Source organism: Solea senegalensis, linkage group LG21 (genome assembly GCF_019176455.1).
Source record: "Solea senegalensis isolate Sse05_10M linkage group LG21, IFAPA_SoseM_1, whole genome shotgun sequence".
Taxonomy (NCBI): domain Eukaryota; kingdom Metazoa; phylum Chordata; class Actinopteri; order Pleuronectiformes; family Soleidae; genus Solea; species Solea senegalensis.
The window spans coordinates 14,828,438-14,850,029 of NC_058040.1; the positions used below are offsets into that span (position 1 = coordinate 14,828,438).

At 42.5% G+C, this 21,592-nt stretch overlaps 1 protein-coding gene across 1 annotated transcript in view; it reads right to left on the reverse strand.

The window, feature by feature from the left end:
* Positions 1 to 4,148: 4,148 nt before the first annotated feature.
* Positions 4,149 to 21,592, reverse strand: part of gfra2b (GDNF family receptor alpha 2b) — a 39,525-nt gene continuing 22,081 nt past the window's right edge. Inside the window, exons 4-10 of the mRNA XM_044013080.1 lie at positions 18,730 to 18,929; positions 18,450 to 18,637; positions 11,889 to 11,998; positions 11,615 to 11,755; positions 10,547 to 10,731; positions 7,289 to 7,336; positions 4,149 to 5,249 (exon numbers count right to left, since the gene is read on the reverse strand). Coding sequence (XP_043869015.1) covers positions 5,094 to 5,249; positions 7,289 to 7,336; positions 10,547 to 10,731; positions 11,615 to 11,755; positions 11,889 to 11,998; positions 18,450 to 18,637; positions 18,730 to 18,929 — 1,028 coding nt within the window. The 3' untranslated portion in view covers positions 4,149 to 5,093. The remainder of the gene's footprint in view (positions 5,250 to 7,288; positions 7,337 to 10,546; positions 10,732 to 11,614; positions 11,756 to 11,888; positions 11,999 to 18,449; positions 18,638 to 18,729; positions 18,930 to 21,592) is intronic.

Consider the following 21,592-nt stretch of genomic DNA (forward strand, 5'->3'; position numbering starts at 1 on the left):
ATACACAGAACATGTATAACTACATACAGTGTCTATACAGAATAAACAGATATCTATATATACACAGAACATGTATAAGTACATAGAGTGTCTATACAGAATAAACAGATACAAAACATATACACAGAACATGTATAAGTACATAGAGTGTCTATACAGAATAAACAGATACAAAACATATACACAGAACATGTATAAGTACATAGAGTGTCTATACAGAATAAAGAGATATCTATATATACAGTATATGTTGTATCTCAACAGGCATTTTATTTGATTATATTATGTGGGGTTAAACTGTAATTTGTTGCAGTATAAATGTTTAACATCTGTACATGTTCTATTATACTTATATACTTTTCCTACTTTTCTGTCCCGACTCTTCTGTGAAATGTCATGAGAGAACAATGAGTGAAGAATGAGTGAGACAAACAGTGATGAGGTGACGGGAGGAGGCGCAGCTCAGGGAATTACATAAATGGAGACGCAGAGGAGGATGAAGCAGACATGACAGAGAGTCGGGGTATAAACAGGAAATGGAGATGTATGGATGGAGCCTTGTTTACACACAACCTGCGAGAGGACGAGCTGATGGTGACGAGGGAACAGATAAATAAGAGCACACACTTTATTTTATTATTTTTTCTCTTTTATTCTGATGCTCACTTCAAACGTCCCGTCCTTCCTTCACATTTTTCTCCTCATCTGCTCGAGTGACTGTGTGAATGGACGTCTTTTGTACACTCATGAATCACTCAGAACTTATTCAGCTGTGTGTGTGTGTGTGTGTGTGTGTGTGTGTGTGTTGAAGATGGACTCACACTCTCACAGTTGGGACTACAACAATGCAGAGAGCTTCACCTTGAAGGCACTCGTTTCTCTTTATGGAGCAGAAAAACAGTCGCCACCCACTGTTAGAATGGCTCTGGTTCAGGAAGTTAATTTCCCATGATTCATTTTTTTTCCTCCATTGATGTTTTTTGAAGCCTGGAACCACCGAGCTTCCGTCCACGAAGCTTCCACTACTGAACAACCTGATGAATCATGAGCATTAGACACAAAAGGAACGGTGACGCAGAAAAGGAGCATAAATATGAAAACTTGACGCAACACAATCTAGGATTTCAGCCTTCAAATAATCTCTCTGAGATTGTTTTGCTCTTATCATTATTATTATTATTATTAAATATTATTCATCTAAACCACCTGCATTGGCACGATGTAGCTTCTGGTTTTTCAAACATCCTACTTTATATGTTACATAAAATGGAACCTAAAAGTCAACAAATGCACTTTACCTGGACATATGCGTTATATGGACAAAGTGTTGGGACGCCTGTATTCAAATACACATACAGGTCTTTATTATGGAGGTGGTTCCTCTTTTGCTGCTGTAACAGCTTCCACTCTTCTTAGAAGACTTTCCTCAAGAGTTTGAAGAGTTTCTATTTGGAATTTGTGTCCATTTCTGTTCCAGTTCATCCCAAAGGTGCTCGAACTCGTCAAACCATGTCTTTGTAGTCCTTGTTTTGTGCACTGATGGACACAGTCATGTTGGAGTATCACCGGTGATAAGGGGCCTAGAGACCAAAGCCTGATTGAAACATCTGAAATACTTTTGTCCATATAGTGTATTTTATTGTATTTTTGACAGTTGAAGCAAACAATACCATTTTGCAACTGTAGGGGGAACCCAAGAGCAAATCCTACTGTGTGTTACTTTAATATTAATTAATTAATTCAATAACATGTTGAAAATGTGACATACAAATTGACAAGATATGACAAAAAGTTGGAAATATCAGATAAAGTTAAAACTATCTGATAAAAGTCCTAAATATGAGACAAAATGTAGAAATTATGAGATGAAACGTCAAGTGATTGAAGAGTCAAACCAAATAATTAGTTAGGGTATAATAAGAGATAAAGATCTAATACATTAGGAAAAAGTCATAATCCCAATCTCTATGAAGAAAATGAATAAAGCCATTTTTAGTCCCTGAAACGATTTGAAGGTTTCCTGTGATTGTGATCTATGTTTAGTAAAATCACGTGTTGTCTTCTAGCCTCAGGTTTAGTCTCTCCGGCTCATGTGGACAGAGCTGCTCCTGCCTTCCACGGACGGACGGACACACAGACGTACAGTCTGTCGCCTGCAGGCTCCTCTCAGGGCTGATGCTTAATTTAGTGACAGGTTGATGCAAGTGTTTGTGCCTCTGTTTTCACCTGTGGCAGAGATGTCTCACCTCTGGAGACCCAGAACGTCTCAGGATGGGGCGCGGGACAGTCGCCGGGGACGTCTCACGTTTCCTTCACTGCAGCTGGATTGAGATGCTTACATGATTATGCTCGTCTGCTACGGCTTCAGAGACGTCTCTGTCACTGATGTGAAGGCGGCGTCACTCAGGAAGTGTTTGGTTAACAAAGGTTCAAAAGTCACAGCAGCTTCCTCTGGGCATTCTGTCCAAGACAAGGATGCCTCCTGGACACCTTGTTCCCCGTCAGCTCACTATCCAGACTTGTCATTTGCTCACCGCGGGGGACAATGTGAGCCTCAAAAGTCATTTCCGGGAAATGTCTGGACATTTTCCAGAGTTTTCTGTACTTTTTTAAAAAAAATAACTCAGCGGGAGATTTTCTTGGTCAGTGATTTTCACAACAGCATGAGAACTTCCAGGACATTCAAGGGAACCCACCTGCTGATTGCAAATTACCTACAGATATTTGACTGGGGAGGTGAAGAAAGAAGAAGTTCCAGAAAATGAGACTTGTGCAAACATTTGCATTCCGGCATTCCGACACGCCCTCCGGACATTTTCCCCTTCATCCAGTGTCGATCCTCAGCTGCCGGTTGACGTCTGCTCTCGTTGTCTTTTCGTTTCCTGGGGCAGATGCTGATCTTCTGTCCTGTGTGGGACACACTCATTGTCCAGCTGTTACAAAAATGGACAAGCTGCTGCTGGTCACACTGGGTTGGACCGTCGTGCCAGATTGGCTCTGGTTGAAAAGCTCGGACTTGCCTGAGGGATTTTCCACATGACGCTCCAGCCCACTGGCCTTGAATGTCCTCTCACTTTATGAACCGACCTTTTCTGGACGTTTGGCTCTTTCCTCTCTGGTTTATTTCAGTTTAAATCTACAAAAACAGGGATATCAGTAACAGAGTAGACCATAATCATACAGCTTAACTGTGTATGAGCTGGTATTTGTAAGTTTTTATTTTCTATTCTGTTTTACGTGGCCTCAGAAGTCGTAAGTGTGAACTCAAATGATTTCACACTTGAGTTAAAAGCATTCAAGTATTGACAGAACGTCACAAGTCCAATAAGATGAAATAGCTAAGTTGACTAATTAGCAAGCTAATTTCATTTATTTGATGAATATCTTGCATAGTATTTATTTTATCAAAAACAACATAAAAAGAATGAAAAGCAAAACCCCCCCAAACAATTAATTTGAAAGTACAACTTTCCCCCCATTGATGCTAGGAGCGGCCATCTTGAATTGTTAACTTGGAACATGAAAACAGGCTAGAACTGAAACACACACATTGTTACAGCGACTAGCTAAGGAGTCCGAGCTGGTGAATAGCTTAGCCAAGTTAGCAAAGTTAGTGCTAATGATCAGACCAATGTTTATCTAATGTTAGCAATGCATTATTATTAGCTTTACAAGTTTAGTAATAATTAGTGATTAATTATTGATCATTAGTAAATGGTTTATCTATTGTTAGAAACACTTTACTAGCTTAAAAAGCCAAGTCTGAGCTGCTGGTCAGGACCAAGGTTCATCTGACGTTCGTGGCAAGTTAAGCTAAGTAAGCTAAGTTAGCAAAGTCAATGCTGGTCGATCAGTACTACGGCTTATCTGATGTTACAAACACTTTATTAGCTTATAAAGCTAAATTGGCTAAGTCAGTTCTGGTGATCAGGACCATTTTTCATCTAATGTTAGAAACACTTTATTAGCTTAACATGCTAAGTTAGCTGAATCAGAGGTGGTCACCAGTGCTAAGGTTTATCTAAAGTTAGAAACACTTCATTAGCTTAACAAGCTAAGTTAGCCAAGTCTGAGCTGTTAATCAGCACTGTGGTTTGTCTTATGTAAGAAAAGAGTAAAAGTATAATAATAATTATGAGAAGTAGAGACAAGTTTTCAGGGTTTAATCAGGGGAGAAACTGTAAATGTCAGTGATAACACTTTCACAATAATGATTCAAATCCTTACACACACACACACACACACACACTCACACAACTATACACTGACAGGATGTGAAATCTCTTCCACCGAGACTTTTTTCATTTTCCACATTAAATGAAGTTTGTACAGAGTGAACAACAGAATCGAATTAAACACTCGCAGAAACATACTGGTGTAAAGCACGAGTGCTTGTGTCCTGATGGGGACCCTGTTTTCCCGCTAACGAGGTCTAAGGGGAGAATTGCAGTGTGTGTGTGTGTGTGTGTGTGTGTGCTTTTGTATGTAAGCAGTATAGATTTGTTGCCACAGGAGAGGTGTAGAGGAGTGATAAATTGAGCTGAGCTGAAACACTGTCCCATCCTCCAGTCTGGAAATCCCGTCCTCTCTCTCTCTCTCTCTTTCTGTCTGTCTCACACTGTTGTGTGAATGTGTGTGTGTGTTGTGCTGTCCCTGTGCTTTTCAGCCCAGCTGTCTCAGATCCAACAAAGCTGGAGGCAGCGAGTCCGAGTCGAGCCGCACAGAAAGACACACACACACATACACACACCTTCCACAAAGCAAGCGCCGGGAATGAAGTAACTGTGGACCAAGACTCGCCAAGTGTCTGTCCCTGCTGTCCTTATTCATCAGTGTCCGTCTCTCGGTCCCACAGTCCCACAGTCCAGCGCCTTCGTCTTCCTTTCATCTCCGCGTGTGCGTGTGCGTGTGAGTGGCGGTTAATCTGAATGTCGTCCAGAACGTGTCCCTCCGTCTCCCTCGAAAAGGCCGTTGTTGATGTTTTGGACGTCTCTCGGATGACATTTTCCCACCGAGTCATGTGCCATTTAGGTGTGTGTGTGTGTGTGTGTGCGTGTGTGTGTGTGTGTGTGTGTGTGCGCATGAGTTCACATTTATGAGACGTAGAACAGAAACATTGGCAGGACGGACACGCACACAGTCACAGAGATGTGGAGAAGGAGGAGGAGGAGTGGAGCTGATTGGCTGCTGCTGCTGCTGCTGCTGCTCTTGGGTCCTGCCGAGTCTAATGAGCCCTGGACCAACAGAGCCTGAACACAGGAGGGAATATCATGAGAGAAGAGAAAGTTATCCAGTGAAATACTTCCACAAATATGTCCACAATCCAAAAGGACTAACACAAACACTCCGTCTTAGGTGGATTCGTGAACCGTTTCCTCGCCCACACCAAAGTCTGTAGAGAAAATCGGCGTTTTTAGCCGACGCGGATGCAGACGAACTGCTGGTCTGCTGCTGCTGCTTTTGCTAAACGTGTCACTGAGGTTAATGTGAAGAAAAGATTTCACAAAATAACACATTTGGACCCAGTGATGGAGGCGACAGTGGATCAACAAGTCCCGTGAGCTGTGATGTAAAATCGCTGATTTTCTCTATGGGGTTTGGTGCAGAAGAGTGAGATGTTTACAAAGTCACACAAACTTCAGGCTTCACGTGTAAAAGGCTAAAACATCTTAAAGTGTTTCCACATGTTGTTATGGAGAGTGAGCGCCTATAGGGAAAGGTCAAAGGTCAGTCAAGTGTAGTAAACTGAAGCTTTGGACTGTTTTCTAAGTTTTTCTAAATATCAGGGAGACAAACTCACTTCGTCGTCCAACAGTTTTTGGACGGCGCCCATGTTTAGACCGGGGACACGAGCCAAGGACAAGACGACCTTGATGATGAGATTCTGCACATCTGTCTGCACTCTCAATTATTTTGTCGGGAGGCGCTCACCGCACAGTCTGTCACATACAGGTCTGTTTCACTGCTTCTCATATGAAGCATCAATAAATGATGAATGCACCATTTCATTGACTACGTTATATAAACTTGACATCTAGTTTACGTAATGTACATTACATAAAACGATAAAGTAGTATAGAATAAGCCTTTATTGTCTTTGTACACGCACAATGAAATCGCATAAGACTCTACTAAAGGTTTTATGATAATTAAGTACCTCAGATACAGATAATACAAAACTAACAGTGAGAATTATAAACTGTTAATGAAGTGTTACGGGTCACAAAGGCACAAAACAAGCTTAGATTCAGAAAACTAAGATAAAACGCTGATACAAACTATATTTTATTCATATGCATCAAGTCTTTGCGTCTTAGTTAAATTTAACCTTCAGTGATGATGTCACACGTGTAATTTCCTGCTCTTTTGTTGATATTTTTTTATGAACTTCTAAATGAGCTCATTTCTGTTTTGAAAACAGCATGAATTCTGACTGATCTTAGAATTCTGACTTTTTTTCCTCAGAATTCTGACTTTAATCTAAGAATTCTGACTTTAATCTAAGAATTCAGATTTTAATCTAACAATTCTGACTTTTTTTTTCTCAGAATTCTGACTTTAATAAGAATTCTGACTTTAATGTAAGAATTCAGATTTTAATCTAACAATTTTGTCTTTTTTTCTCAGAATTCTTTCTTCAATCTAAGAATTCTGACTTTAATCTAACAATTCTGACTTTTTTTTCTCAGAATTCTGACTTCATTTTAAGAATTCTGACTTCAATCTAAGAATTCTGACTTTAATGTAAGAATTCAGATTTTAATCTAACAATTCTGACTTTTTTTTTCTCAGAATTCTTCCTTCAATCTAAGCATTCTGACTTTAATGTAAGAATTCTGACTTTAATGTAAGAATTCAGATTTTAATCTAACAATTCTGACTTTTTTTCCTCAGGATTCTGATTTTAATTTAAGAATTCTGACTTCAATCTTGAATGTAATACATTGAATAATGTGTAAAAATGACTACTACAAACGTCTACTCTTATAGTAAATACCTTTATTATTATGTCTATATAATTCTTTCACCTCTTGTTTTCATTATGACTAAAGATATTAAGTGGTGGGCCACATGTGTCCCACGGGCCACCAGTTTGGCATCTGTGGTTTAAATGAAAATGTGACTGTAATATTTTTAATTTCATTAATATTCCGCGGCTGATCACCACCTGTTCCTGCGTCATGAAAAGAATCACCTCCACCTCGTTTATCAGTGGGTGCAATTATTTCTGAAGCTGTTCTCGCCGTAATGAGCGCAAACACAGTGAGGTGTAATCAGAGCCGCTCACCTCCTCACACTCGTACTCATCAGAGGGGACGCACTTCTGCCCTCCGTCCTGTAAAACAAGAGCTCATTGTTAGATTCACCGCCGCGCCCGCCCACTCTGCGCTCGTTAACTCTGCGCTCGTTAACGACAAACTCTCCTGTTTTTAATTAAAGACAATTTTAGTCGTGTTCACAAACCAGCGGTGAGAGTGAGTGTTGTGATGTGTCAGTGACAGCAGTGATAATAAGTGACACTCAAACACTTCCATCTGCTCCTCTCATTTAAAAATAAATAAATAAACCAGAATAGGCTTCACGTGGGAGTTCAGATATAAACAAGTCAACAATAACAACAATAATAATAACAATAACAATAACGAAGATTGAGTTTTAAGTCTCGGAGAAAAGAGAGTCAGTGTGTGAACACATGATAAAACATCATGTTCACATTTATACAGTGAATTAAGAATAAAATAAAAATAAAGCTGGAACATCTGAGAATATATATGGCTTATGTTATGGAAAGACCATAAGTCTTGAATATGGCATGGAAATGTCAGTCATTCTCTGAGAAGAACCTCTGGACGTGAACCTCCTCCATGTCTCAATGTCTCAGCCAATCACCACGCTTCATATTCTGTCATATTCTACACTCACAGTTCATTATTCATGGCTTCATTTTCATTTCCAATAACTGTGGAAACGTGTTTAGTGATGAAACCAGAGTCCACCTTCTTCTTCTCCTCACAGCAGCAGCAGCAGCAGCAGCAGCTAAGACTCATGGGTATTATGGTATGCAGAGTATGTATGTGTGTGTTTCTGTGTAAAAGAGTGAGTAAATAATTCAAATTGGTCAGAACGTAAGCCTGTGTGATCATTAAGTCATGTGACGCACTGAGGACATGAATATGAATGAGTGAGAATGTTGTGTCATTGAAATGCAGAGCAGTAAAACACAAACACAGCATCATTGATCTGCATCTCCCATCAGCCTCCTCCTCTCACAGTGCCTCATTAGCATATCTCCTCCCATTGCCCGGGTGGGAGAGCCAATCAGATGTTATCGCTTCCTCGAGGAAGAAGATGAAGAAGAAGAAAACTCTTTTTCTGTGGGGAACAAAACGCGACACGTCGCCACACATCATTGTCGTTTCCTCTGAATCTGCGCGCTCTTTCACACGGTTGTTATGGCGATGATGACTCATTACCATATCGTCTGTTGCTGCGGTAACCTCTTGACACCGGGACGCCTCTGCAGGCCCCGCTTCCTGCTCGGTGGGGAAATGATGTGTTTGTGTGTTTGTGTGTGTGCTCTGCTGGTTTTTCCGTCTTCCTATCCGTCCTTATCTCTGTCACTTTGTCTGCACTGCGTATTTACTGGGAAAACGCTCGCCTCGCCCCTCACATTCCACGTATTTAGCAAAGTGCTGACAGGGCGCAGTTTGCCCGCGCCACGCTTCTGTCACAGCAGCTGAATTGTGAACATTCGTCACAATGAAACAGGATCATCGTTTTCCCTCGGTGGCTGTGAACGCACCGCGGACACGTCCACACCACGGTCACGGGCGGCCTCTGTGGTCAGATGCCTCCGAAACTAAAAATATGAATATGAATATCAGAATATAAATATCAGAATATCAGATATTCCAACATGTTCATATTTCACAAAGCTGTGATCGTAACCAGCGTCACATGTGCTAAATAACAAATATCCAATATATTTGCTGTTTGGTTCATGCCAGTTGAACCTGCGATTTATTTATTTTTTAAATGTCATTAACGCTCTTTAAAAATACCCGGCAATTAGCGATAAAGGAGCCGTTAAGATCTGACAGCCGGAGGTGCAGAAAGTGACAGATATGATTTGATTCAATGAGTTGTTTTTCCTCCTTTGTGTCGTTTTTTTTTATTATTATTATTTTTAGCCTTATACGACTTTTTTTAGGCCACACGGTGGTGTAGTGGTTAGCACTCTCGCCTTGCAGCGAGAAGACTCGGGTTCGAGCCCCGGTTGGAACAAGGGCCTTTCTGCATGGAGTTTGCATGTTCTCCCCGTGTGTGTGTGGGTTCTCTCCGGGTTCTCCGGCTTCCTCCCACAGTCCAAAAACATGCAATGTGAGGATTAGGTAAATTGGACACTCAAATCAGGGGTGTCAAACATACGGCCCGGGGGCCAGAACCGGCCCGCCAGAGGGTCCAATCTGGCCCACAGGATGAATTTGTTAAACTTTCACTCTACGATTACAATCTAAATCTCTTCCAGATACCTGTGACTAAATGTTTGTGCCTTTATAGAGCCAGTGTGATGTGTAAATAGCACATTTAGGCATGATATTGTTGAAATTGCACTTATATTTCTCAAGAAACTTCATGTTTTGTAAAAAATATCCTTCATTAAATGTAAAACAAAGGAGAAGAAAGCAAGGAGTTCTTGTTGTTCATAGGTTATTATGCTATTATTTTACTATTTTTACTGGTCCGGACCTACTTGAGATCAAATTGTGCTGTATGTGGCCCCTGAACAAAAATGAGTTTGACACCCCTGCTCTAAATTGACCGTAGGAGTGAGTGTGAGAGTGAATGGTTGTTTGTCTCTAGTTGTGTGTGGCCCTGCGATGGACTGGCGAACTGTCGGAACTGGGGTGTACCCCGCCTATCGCCCGATGTAGCTGAGATTGGCACAGCACCCCCCGCGACCCTCTGGTGGAGGATAAAGCGGTTAGATGATGACTGACTGACTGACAACTTTTTTTAATTTAGTTCACACATATAAATACTAAGAAAAAAGTGTCATGAAGTAAAAAAAAACCCACATAGTTATCTGTCTCCATAATTTGAGCATCACATTTATTTAACTGCATTTAAAAATTGAAGCAGTTTAGTAAGAATCACATCCAGTCACATTATGTCACTTCTCTATAATTGATGCTCTGACCCTGTTGCATAATAGATAGCAGTTTATTTTGGCCTTTCCCCTTTACTCTGTGCATAATAGATGAGTTTGCACTTTCCCACGTTGCAGGCAGGAAGATGAAGGCGATGATAATGTGTGTGTGAAGGTGAAGAAGAGCAAAGAGTGTGTGTACTTTTTTAATGCACATGTCTGCGGTTGTGTCTGAATTATATATTCTACTGTGTGTGTCAAATGAACTGCGATGAGCTAAAGATAAAACTACTGTGTGGCCTCTCCTCACCCACAGAGTCACAGAGCTGAGCTGAGGACTGACAGTAAAGTGTTAGTTTAAAGTTCAAAGTTATATTCAGAGGAAAGAAGACTCACCTGTAGGTTAGCACACGTGGAAAACACACACGCGCTGTCCATGGGTTTGAGTGTGTCTCCATTCAGAGAGGGAGCAGGTTTGGAGATGACTGGCGGCTTAGCGGGCGGGAAGAATGTGGGCGGCGGCTCAGTCACATGGAGAGTCCCGCCCTCTGCGCCGTAACCAAACGACTGAATGGCGTTTTCTTTGAGAGAGGAGGAAACAGTTCACAAATGTTAGCTAACGTTAACAGACGCTATCTAATGTCCATAATGTCCATAAGCTAAAATGACTAACTTTAGCTTGTCTTAGCTCATGGTAGCTAAGGTTAAATAATATGTTAACTGATGTTGGCTTGTCTAAAGTCTCTAACTTTAGCTCAACTTAACTAATGATGTTATATAATGTTATCTCGTTAACTAATCTTAGCTATTGCATACTAAAGTTAGTTACTGATATTAGCTAATATCGAGAAATGTCAGCTAAAATGAACAAAATGAACCAATGTCCCTAACTTTAGCCCCACTTAACTTATGACGTTACAAAATGTGATCTAATGTTTACTAACGTTAACTAGTAAAACCTACTGTATACTAAAGTTGGTTACGGTTAACTGATATTAGCAAATATCAAGAAACTAAGGTTAACTAGTATAAGCTACTGTCGAGAACTGTTTGGTAAAGTTAACTAATGCTTACTAATGACGTTACATAGTGCTTTCTAATGTTGACTAAGGTTAACTAGTGTAAGCTACTGTATACTAAAGTTACCTACGGTTAACTGATGTTAGCTAATATTGAGAAATGTTAGCTAAAGTGAACTAATGCCTACTAATGATGTTACGTAGTGATTTCTATTGTTGCCTAAGGTTAATTTATATAAGCGAATGTAGACTTAAGTTTACTAATTACAGACAATTGTTAGCGAAACATGAACCAGTGTTAACAAATGTTAGGGCACATGTTGAATGTTGTTAGCTGTGTTTAGAGTGGTATAGCTGTGTAGCTAACACCACAGAGGTTATAGTTCTGTATGAAATTACTCGTTAATTTCGTTTTTTCCCACTGAGTTGTTCTGTGCCGACTCACTGAGGCATGTGTTGTGTGTGAAGTCGCGGTGGAAGGCGTCACACTCGGTCTCACGGCTGCCTGTTCCTCTGCAGGTGCACCACAGGCTGATGCTGATGTTGGACGGGCTGCTGTCGCTGTAGTTCGGCGTCACGTCAGAGCCTGAAGGGAAGACGGGGATGAAGATTAGACGAGGGGAAAAAAAAACAAGGTAATTCTTTTTGTATAATAAAATTAAATCAGTGACTGTATGAGTATTTTTTAGGCAGATCTTGAATATGACGATGAAACTGACCGATGAGGCCAACATAGGACATGAGGCATCCGTGGTAATTGTCGTGAGGGCAGCTGGTGACGGTGTGAGGTGTCACCTGGCAGTTCATGTGGAAGTCAGCGAGTCGAGACCTGCAGCGGAAAAACAGATTTAACCAGCAGTTAAAGGCATAGTTTGAGGGGTGTTTTTGACACGTGGCTGTGACTGTGAGCGTCCCCTGCTGCTATAAACAGACCCAGTGAGTGACTGAAATGATTTGTTTTGTGTCGTCAGTGTCTGAAATCCTTTGTTTAAATTTACCCCAGTGACACAGACACTTACCGAATACCCCTGCAAGCTAAAACCACTGATTTTCTCAATGGACTTTGGTGTGTGAGAGTGAGCAGCTTACATAGAAACACCAACTTATGGCCTGTCAGACACCGAGATAAACAGTAAGTCTATTTTTAAGATATCATACATTTAATCTGATGCTAATTTCTTAAAAGAAAATCCTTTTATTAAGTAGCAACAAGCTGTTTTTGGCAGTTTTAGGATGGTTCTCAGCACAGTCTACTGACACTTTTATGTCATAACCACACTTAAATAAACAGGTTAAGGTTAAATGTAGGTTGAGGTTCATGTTACTGTGTGTATGTGTGTGTGTGTGCGTACTAAATTCTGACTAAAACCCATCTACATTATGATCTTATGAAGGCATTTGTCTGGTCCTCACAATTGTAAGGGACTTAAGACCTGGTTTTAGGTTTAGATGGAGGGTTAGGGTTAATGGTTAAGCCTTTCTTAGTGACAGTTAAGGTTAGGCTAAAGGGTTTGGGAATGTGTTATGGACTAGGGAATGTCCTCACTAAGGGTGCTGCGAAAGAAAGTGTGTGTGTTTCTCATCCGTCAGCTGCAAAGATGATATAATTTGACAGTTCTGAGCGTTGTGCATTTGACTTTCACACAAAGGTCAGAGTGTGTGTGTGTGTGTGTCAGGAATCATCTTGAACAATCTTACAATGAATGAAGACAAAAGATATGATCATAATCCACACACACACACACAGTGGTAGAGCGAGTCGTCTTTCATTTGGAAGGTTGTGGTTTGATTCCCGGCTCTGCTCGTCTACATGCCGACGTGTCCTTGGGCAAGACACTTAACTCCACGTTGCTCCTGGCGACTGTGCCGACAGCGTTTGACTGAGTATGAAACGTGTGTGATAGAATGAAGGTGTGAGTGAATGAGTGAATGGCAAAACTGTCGCGTAAAGCAGCTTTGAGTGCTATTCAATAAGAATTCTGGAGAAGTACAGACCATTTATCATGTAGCTCCACTGTGTCAGGACAGATGACACAGTGAGGGAGTGAGTGAGTGTTTATGATGGAGTGTTTTGAACATGTTTCACATACAGTACATGAATTCTTTTCAAAATCAAAAAATACTCTGCGATGTCAGGTTATATTCAAACTGTCACATTTTGTCATAGCATGTCATTTTTTTTACAGCTCAGCCTCACTTCAGTCATGAAAGCTTCCAAACATCTCCTCACTCGTCACCATTTTATCTTTGGCTGCCTTCTTTAAAGGAAAAGTGCAACTAGGCCTGAGGGGGAAATGATATTTATTACTGACTTAAACATCAACATATCATATTGTGACTTAAACATCGTGTTAATATCATATTGTGGCTTAAACATCGTCATAATATTGTATCATGACTTAAATATCGCGATTATATCGTATTGTGACTTAGATATCGTGATAATATCGTATCATGACTTAAACATCGTGTTAATATCGTATCATGACTTAAACATCGTGATAATATTGTATCATGACTTAAATATCGCGATTATATCGTATTGTGACTTAGATATCGTGATAATATCGTATCATGACTTAAACATCGTGATAATATTGTATCATGACTTAAATATCGCGATTATATCGTATTGTGACTTAGATATCGTGATAATATCGTATCATGACTTAAACATCGTGATAATATTGTATCATGACATCGTGATCATTTCGTAGCGTAGCGTCTCTGGCGATTCCCACCCTGAGTGAATGCCAGATGTGGCGTTCAAAGACACAAAGAATTATTAGTAAAAACAGAACCCTGCTCCAGATCTCTGTGTCTGCTCATCATCAGCGACATCTGTTGATGATTTGTCTCCAGGGTTCAGATGTAATGATGTCGAGTAAACAACACAGGAAGTTTGTGTTTGCCGTAAACGGCAGCGTGCGTTTGATTGATCATGTCATTGTTCTGTTAGTTTAACCACTTCTCTAGCTCTGTGTGTGTTTATGTGTGTGTGTCTCCATCTCCTCTTTAATTAACAGTCCCTTAGTGGGACTGCTCATTTGCATATTTACATATTAGCGCTGCTGATGAGTCGCCGCTCTCGCCGCCCTCAGTCACGCCTCTGGTTATACGACTTCACTTTTCTGTAAACCAGCCAGAGTCATTCAGACGAGCTCGCAGGAAATGAGATGAGGCTGGAAAACACACGCACACACACACACACACACACCGTCGTCCTCTGTGACCTACAGAATGGAGGCAGCTATTTCCATCATGGCACCACCTCACCTCACTGACCGTGTAATGGAGCGACGCAGGCGCTAGATTGGCTTCCTCGTCTTAAAAACGCCGCTCAGCTGCCGCCCGCCGTCGCCGCTTTTTTGAAAAGCAGTTTAGCTCGCCGCGCCTGGACGCGCCGGTGCGTGCGTTTGCATACATACCACTGTGGTTAGAAGCGGGAGATGCCGTTTGACGGGGGGTCATAAAGAAACTCACGCTTCCTGATGGAAACGCCAAAGAGTTCATCAGAAGGCAGGAAGTAGTCCGACGCCCCCTGGTGAAGGTCTTTAAGGTCATTGCGCACAAATCACCAGGCTGTGTGTTTTAAACCTGACAGACGAGCTTTAAAACTGTCACAAAAGGGATGTATAAAGGGCTCCGGACGTGATGTGACTCGCTGTTTACACCGCCATGGTGGCAGGAAACGCGTCAGAGCTGATTTAAAGAGTTCACTGAGCTCTTTAAATCCACGGAGATCCAGATGTATTTTGCATAACCTGATAGCCTGAATATATCTGACCCCCCCGGGGCTTCTTTTATGAGTATAAAAACAGCTGGAGTGGACATTATTCCAGACCGGCAGGAAACCGATATCTTCGACTTTCTGATAGACGTTCCCTCATCCTGCTCCAGAGAACACACGGCGGGTGAATCACAGGGTACGTCACGCGATACATGGTCCACGATAGCAATAATATCGCAATTCTGTGATAATCAATGTATTATGAGAAAGTCATGTAGTAATACGTCACGATAAAGGTCATAAAGTCTGTGTATTGAACGTGGACGGAGCGTCTCTTAACGTAGCTTTCTCCACCATCATCCCACTGTAAACTCCCTAATCCTTCAGCCAGGTAACTTCCACCCAAGTTCCCCTCATTCATGTGAGCAGCGCCACCGTGAGGATACATGAAGTAGCGACGCCCGGCGAGTGAAACTAGCAGAGACTGTTCACTTTAGAGAGCCCTCAATTCTTCAGTTGCAATCAACAAAATATTAAAGTTAGTAGTAATCACGACACAAGTGGAATCCGCTCAGTGCTCACTTTGAGTGTGTTTTAAGGCAGCGATCCAACTCTGTGATCTGGATTTTTGGTGTAAAAATTGATTTGTCAAAATTCAGAAACTGCTTCCTTTGAAATTTACTTACTGTGTTGTTCCAAATTGCGATTTCAATTCAGAAACTTTGGCCCAAACTATCACAGGATTAGTTTTCTGAGAGGAGATAAAACATCTGAAGAATACACTTTTAAATATCAGTATTGATTGTAAAAAAAAAAGTTCAAAAATGACAAATATTGACAGGTTATGTAACATTAGGTAAGTATCACATCCAGCTGCAGCTCTGTTGCTAGGCAACAGTGTGAACACAACAGGGAAATCCCACATATTTGAGACTTGTTTTCCCAAAACATTCTACGTATTTTTAAAAGTTGTTCATGATATAGTGGCTCATTTACACCCATGTCATTTTGAATTGTTAAATAAATAACCTCCAAAAGATGTTTGCTAAATCAAAAGGTTGTAAAAACAAATTTGTAGACACAAAGAAAAACCTCTGCGAGCCATTTGCAGGTCAAGACCCCATCTTTGGGAATCGCCTCTGCGATCTACGCTGCGTAGATGAGAACATAAATGAGACGACTGTAACAGCGTGACCTTCGACCTGCACCCGTGACCCCTTTCCTCTTCTTTAATTACCACGGGTGTCGCTCGTACGTGAACTGCTAATAGTTTCTTCTCTAACCCCCCCTCGGCTCTCTGTGGGTTTCTCATGCGTCCCTTGTGGCAAAAACCATATTTAATTACACGTCCTGTCAATCAGCTGCGAGCGACCAGCCGCTCTCTCCCCCACGTCCTCAGTGGGAGACGAGAGACGTCCTGCGAGGCCATCAAGATCCAGAGGACCCGCAGGATCCCTGTGATTATGCCACATTTACTCTGAGGATAATGGCTGAAACAAGGAGAGCAAGTCGACTTCACTTACAGCCAATCAGTCGTGATTCATGCCTTCTGTGTGTGTGTGTGTGTCTGTTTGTATTTGTGTCTTTGTGAGGTCCAAAAAAACCCTACAAAGCTGTCTTTGTGGTGACATTTTGTCCCAAACTGGTTTTAGGGTAGGGGTTAGACACTCAGTTAAGGGGCTAGCATTAAGTATATGATGTGTCCCCACTAAGGTATAAAAACAAGTGTGTGTGTGTGTGTGTTTGTGGTGGGTGGGCTCTGTGGCGCAGCTCCGCGTGTGAACTCACTCCCACTCATTTATCCGCTGCTCTCTCTTTTCTGCTGTAAGTCACACACTCGTTCAGAGAGACGACCACAGAGTCGCACACTGAGACGCCGCTCACGCACAACCTGCAGTGTGTGTGTGTGTGTGTGTGTGTGTGTGTGTGTTCTGACACACTCACACACACACTGTTGAATACACACAAAACCAGAGGGGAGCACAAACTGATGAAGAGCAAAAACCAAGACACCACAGGACAACAGAACATCCATCTTCTACTGCGTTATCCTCCACATGCGGGTCCTGGGGTGGCTGTGCCAATCCCAGCTGACATCACACTACAACCATATGCCTTAAATAAATTAAAATATTCTGTAACTTGACCAATGTTCCTGTAATCTCAATCAGCCGGGGGATCAGAATAATCGGGATGTTTCGGATCCAGCTTTCCCAATCCTATCAGAACTCGTTGAACAAGGCAGCCTCAAGGCTTAATCCAGATTAACACCAAGAACAAGGGAAAACAAAAGACTCACCTAATAAAAATCCATGTTAGCGTAAGTCTACGACATCTTAAGAACATGCTGTTATTGTGTAAACCGCTCACTCTCCACACACCAAAGTCCATGGAGGAAATCAGTGATTTTACATCACAGCACACAGGAGTTGTTAATCCACCGCTGCCTTCAATGCTAAATTAAAACTCTGTTATTTTGTGACTTTGGCGTCTGAAATCCCTTCAGATTTTCTCAGTGACACAAAGTTAACAAAAGAGGCAGCAGTAGACCAGCGGCTCCTGTGTCACCACAAGCTAAAAATGCAGTGAAACAGATTGTTGAGAATTCATAGATTTGGTCTGACATGATTTCTTACTGAAATCTGGTTCTTAATGTTGAGATGTTTGTTGGCAGTGACCAACATGGACGGGATTAGAAATGAGCATATTTGAGGGACAGCTCAGGGTTGAGATGGTTTGGACACGTGCAGAGGAGGGACAGTGATTACTCTCTAAGACCACAGAGAAGGTTCATGGATGTTCTGAAGGAGGACATGAGGACAGTTGGTGTAACAGAAGAGGACACAAGGGAGACGACTGGATGGTGTGGCGATCCCTAAAGGAAGAAGCTGAAAGCAGAAGAACCTTAAACCCTCTTATGACCATCATAATAATCAGGCCGCAGTAGTATTTTCAAAAAATCTTCAGGAATGACGGTACTGAGGATCTGACGTCACAAACGTGTGACACGCTGATGAATCTCGTCTGTGAATAGGCGCTCGTTCCGCAGGAAGTCCTGATGGTCTACGGTAATGACATGTAAATGGGCGCTAAACCTCTATTTCTGCTGTTTTCCGGCATCCATCCAAGCATCTTCTACCTTTTGAATTTTCTAGATATCACAAAGAGTCTAGGAGTTGGCCACAGAAGGGTTAACCTTCATCCCTCACATCCTCCTCCTCTTTTTTCCCTGCCTCACTCACTGTATTCAGCGAGTATTTATCAGGGAAAAGCCAATCAATCGATCAATGGGCCGCTCCAATCTGGAGTGTGTTGCTCACCCACTTCTCTAACCTTTAAATCCAGTCATTATCAATCAAACGTGTCATTTTGAACTGAGTGTTGAGGCTCGTGTGAGATTAAAACACTCAAGCAGCTGATTTCGCTGATTAACCTCCTCGTCTCGCTCCATTATAATCACAGCGGCGCCCGGAGGCTTCCATAGTTGGAACTGTGTGAACGAGGAGGGAAGGAAAAATAAGGAATAAGAAAAAATATATGCGGCACTCACCTGCAGAGGGCGTCGGAGCGGCAGAGCTGTCGCAGGTCCAGGCAGGTGGGTCTGTGCCGCTCCTGGTGGGAGCAGGACGGGACGATGGTGCGGCGGCGGCGCTCGGCACACGCCTGGTCCGGGCACGAGCAGAACAGCAGTGGGTAACTCAGCTCCCACGGAACCCGCTCGAAAAACTGCCGCAGCGCCTGAGACGATAATGACGATAAACTGTCATTTATTTATTGTAACGCCACCTACAGCATCAACGCGGGAAAAACGAACAAGAAAAACACCCCACCTTCTGACACCTTTTCCTGCTGCAAGGCTCCTGATTGGCCAGGGAGGAGTGTGGGGGAGTGGCCTTGCTGCAGATCGAGTTGTAGGCGGACCGCAAACGTTTGCACGTTTCGTTGAGGTTGCACGCCTTTGCTGCGTCCAGGCAGGGGTTACAGGGTTTCCCCGCCTCCGAGCAGGGGCCCATCTTTGACAACGACGAGTCTGAAAACAAAAGATTTCATCAGATTATTGATTTCTGGTCAGGAAAACGGGAGAATTTGACTGAAGATGAGCTGCAGCTGACTGGTTCACATTTTATTACACAAAACCAAACTTATGTAATTATTCAATATCTGTAGTTTGTAGAGAGATAGTTTAGGTTTTTTGACGTGTGGTCACAAGCAAAACTCTCTCAATAAAATACAAAAATCATTGTGAGCTTAAATCTATTAAATGGTTAGAATATATTTGATCATTTATCGTTACCTTTTCCAACAGAAAAACAGGAGTTTGTGTTGAGAATGAGTGTATGAATCGCTCATTCTCCATAGAGGAAATCGGTGTTTTTAGCTCACAGGGAAACAGGAGCTGCAGGTCGACTGATGCCTCATTTGCTGTGTTTGTGTTACTGTGGTGAATCTGACAGAAAGATTTCAAACACTTAAGTCACAAAATGACGTATTTAAAGTTACTGATGGAGGCAGCAGAGGATCAGAAGACTCAGAAGACTGTGGTGTAGAATCACTGGTTTTCTCTATGGACTTTGGTGTGGGAGACTGAGAGGGAGTTACAAACTTTCCATTTTAGAAAAGTCTGTAAAACAGCGAGATCAAGCTGTCAGCATGTTCCCAAAATGCCGTAGACTTAAGCTGACATACTGTCGATTTTAAAGGTTAATCTTTTAAGTGGTGAAAAACTGTCTATTTCCTTGTTTCCCTGCTGGTAACTACGTCTCTGGCTGTTTCTGACACACGCAGAGTGTGAACACACTGGGATCTGACCTGACATGCTCAATTTCACAAGTCTGCAAGCTGGAGGAGACGACGTAAACCTTGTTAGGATTCTTTTGTTTTTCTTTAACAAAAAAAAAAAGGTAGAAAAACACAGGTGAGATAAAACTGTCTGTAATGATGTCAGAGTCACCTGACCTCAGGTCAGCGAAGTGGACTGATGTGAGAGATGGAGTGAGGTGACGGAGAGTCCACCGCCGTGAGCTGTCATCACCTCCATCTGTGATGTCATGTCTAATTAAACATGGACAGTGTGCGCGTGTGTGTGCGTGCATGTGTGTGTCAGACAAGCTGAACAGGAAACTAACACAGTGTGAACTCACAGTCATACACTATGCAGGATTTTGACAGTAATTTAACAGCTTGGGAGTTGTGATGGTTAAATGTCTTGTTGAGGGGAGATTGGGGGCCATCTCTACTGCCCCCTACTGTCTGTTAATCCTGTGGTACACTTCCGTGTACAAGCCGTGCGCTGCCATTGCGCGTTACATATCGCGGACCCTGGTATACTCGTGTGTCAGGGTCCTGTAGTATCCCACTTCACCTTCAGTACAAGTCTGGACTCAGGGGATAGGACTCATTCTTACCAAAGAAGAAGAGAACAATGCTGTCAGCTACCTAGTGTCATAAGACTTTGTTTGGGGGGGTCAGAGGAGTTTGTTTGGGGGATCTGAAGACTTTGTTTGGGGGGTCAGAAGAGTTTGTTTGGGGTGTCAGAAGACTTTGTTTGGGGGTCCAGAAGAGTTTGTTTGGAGGGTTTAAGAGTTTGTTTGGGGATCTGAAGACTTTGTTTGGGGGTCAGAAGAGTTTGTTTGGGGGAAGACTTTTGTTTGAGTTTGTTTGGGGTGAGAAGACTTTGTTTGGAGACTTGTTTGGAGGGTCAGAAGAGTTTTTGGAGGGTCAGAAGACTTTGTTTGGGGGTCAGAAGACTTTATTTGGGGGTCAGAAGACTTTGTTTGGAGAGAAGAGTTTTAGGGTCAGAAGACTGGGGGTCTTTATTTGGAGGGTCAGAAGAGTTTGTTTGGGGGTCAGAAGAGTTTTTATGGCGGGTCAGAAGACTTTGTTTGGGGGGTCAGAAGACTTTGTTTGGCAGGCTTGGATAACTATCCTTGGCAACTACTTCTTTTAATGTCAAAATGTTTTTTCTGCTCAAGCTCATGCTGTCCATGCACCCCCAACACGGTCCTTGTGAAAGAAATCAAGTGGCAAAAACCTGTAGGAATAAGTGTCGCTTCAACATAGATTTAAAAGACTCCAGAGTTGGTGTCTGGCGAATATCCAGAGGGAGCGAGTTCCAGGTTGGAGGAGCGACACTAAAAGCCCTGTTGCCAAAGTTTTGCCTGCAGGTGTGGGGAATGGAGACAAGGCCGAGGTTCTGGGAGGGACAGCGCACAGGAGTTCAGACTGGTTCACTTTCAGCTGAAACTGTAGGAAACTTCACGCCTTCCTCCCTGACAGAAGAACAGATGATGTTCTGACATATAGTCCCAGCAGAGCGAGCAGTGAAGTAGGGCAGTGATCAGTGTCCACACATTTTAAATGAAGGGCTCCTCCGCACCACTGAGGTTTGTTGCGCACTCACTGTGCAGAACATCTGACGAGGCGTTCAGGGGCACAGAGGAAAAAAAGTGGTCTCATCAGCCCATAAAATAAACTCTGGAGCCACTCAGGGATTCTCGCTCTTCCAGGTCATGGAGACGACTCTCGGAGGGAACGTCTTGAATTGCGGGCGCCGAGCTTGGATGGCTAAACGAGACTGTTTGGTCTCCGAGGGGACACCGCTCTCATCGCCACATCAGCCATATTGATTGAGTGAAATGAGGCAGGAAACACACTTGGCTCGTCACTCTGCAGCTGTGGGTCTGTTTACAGAAT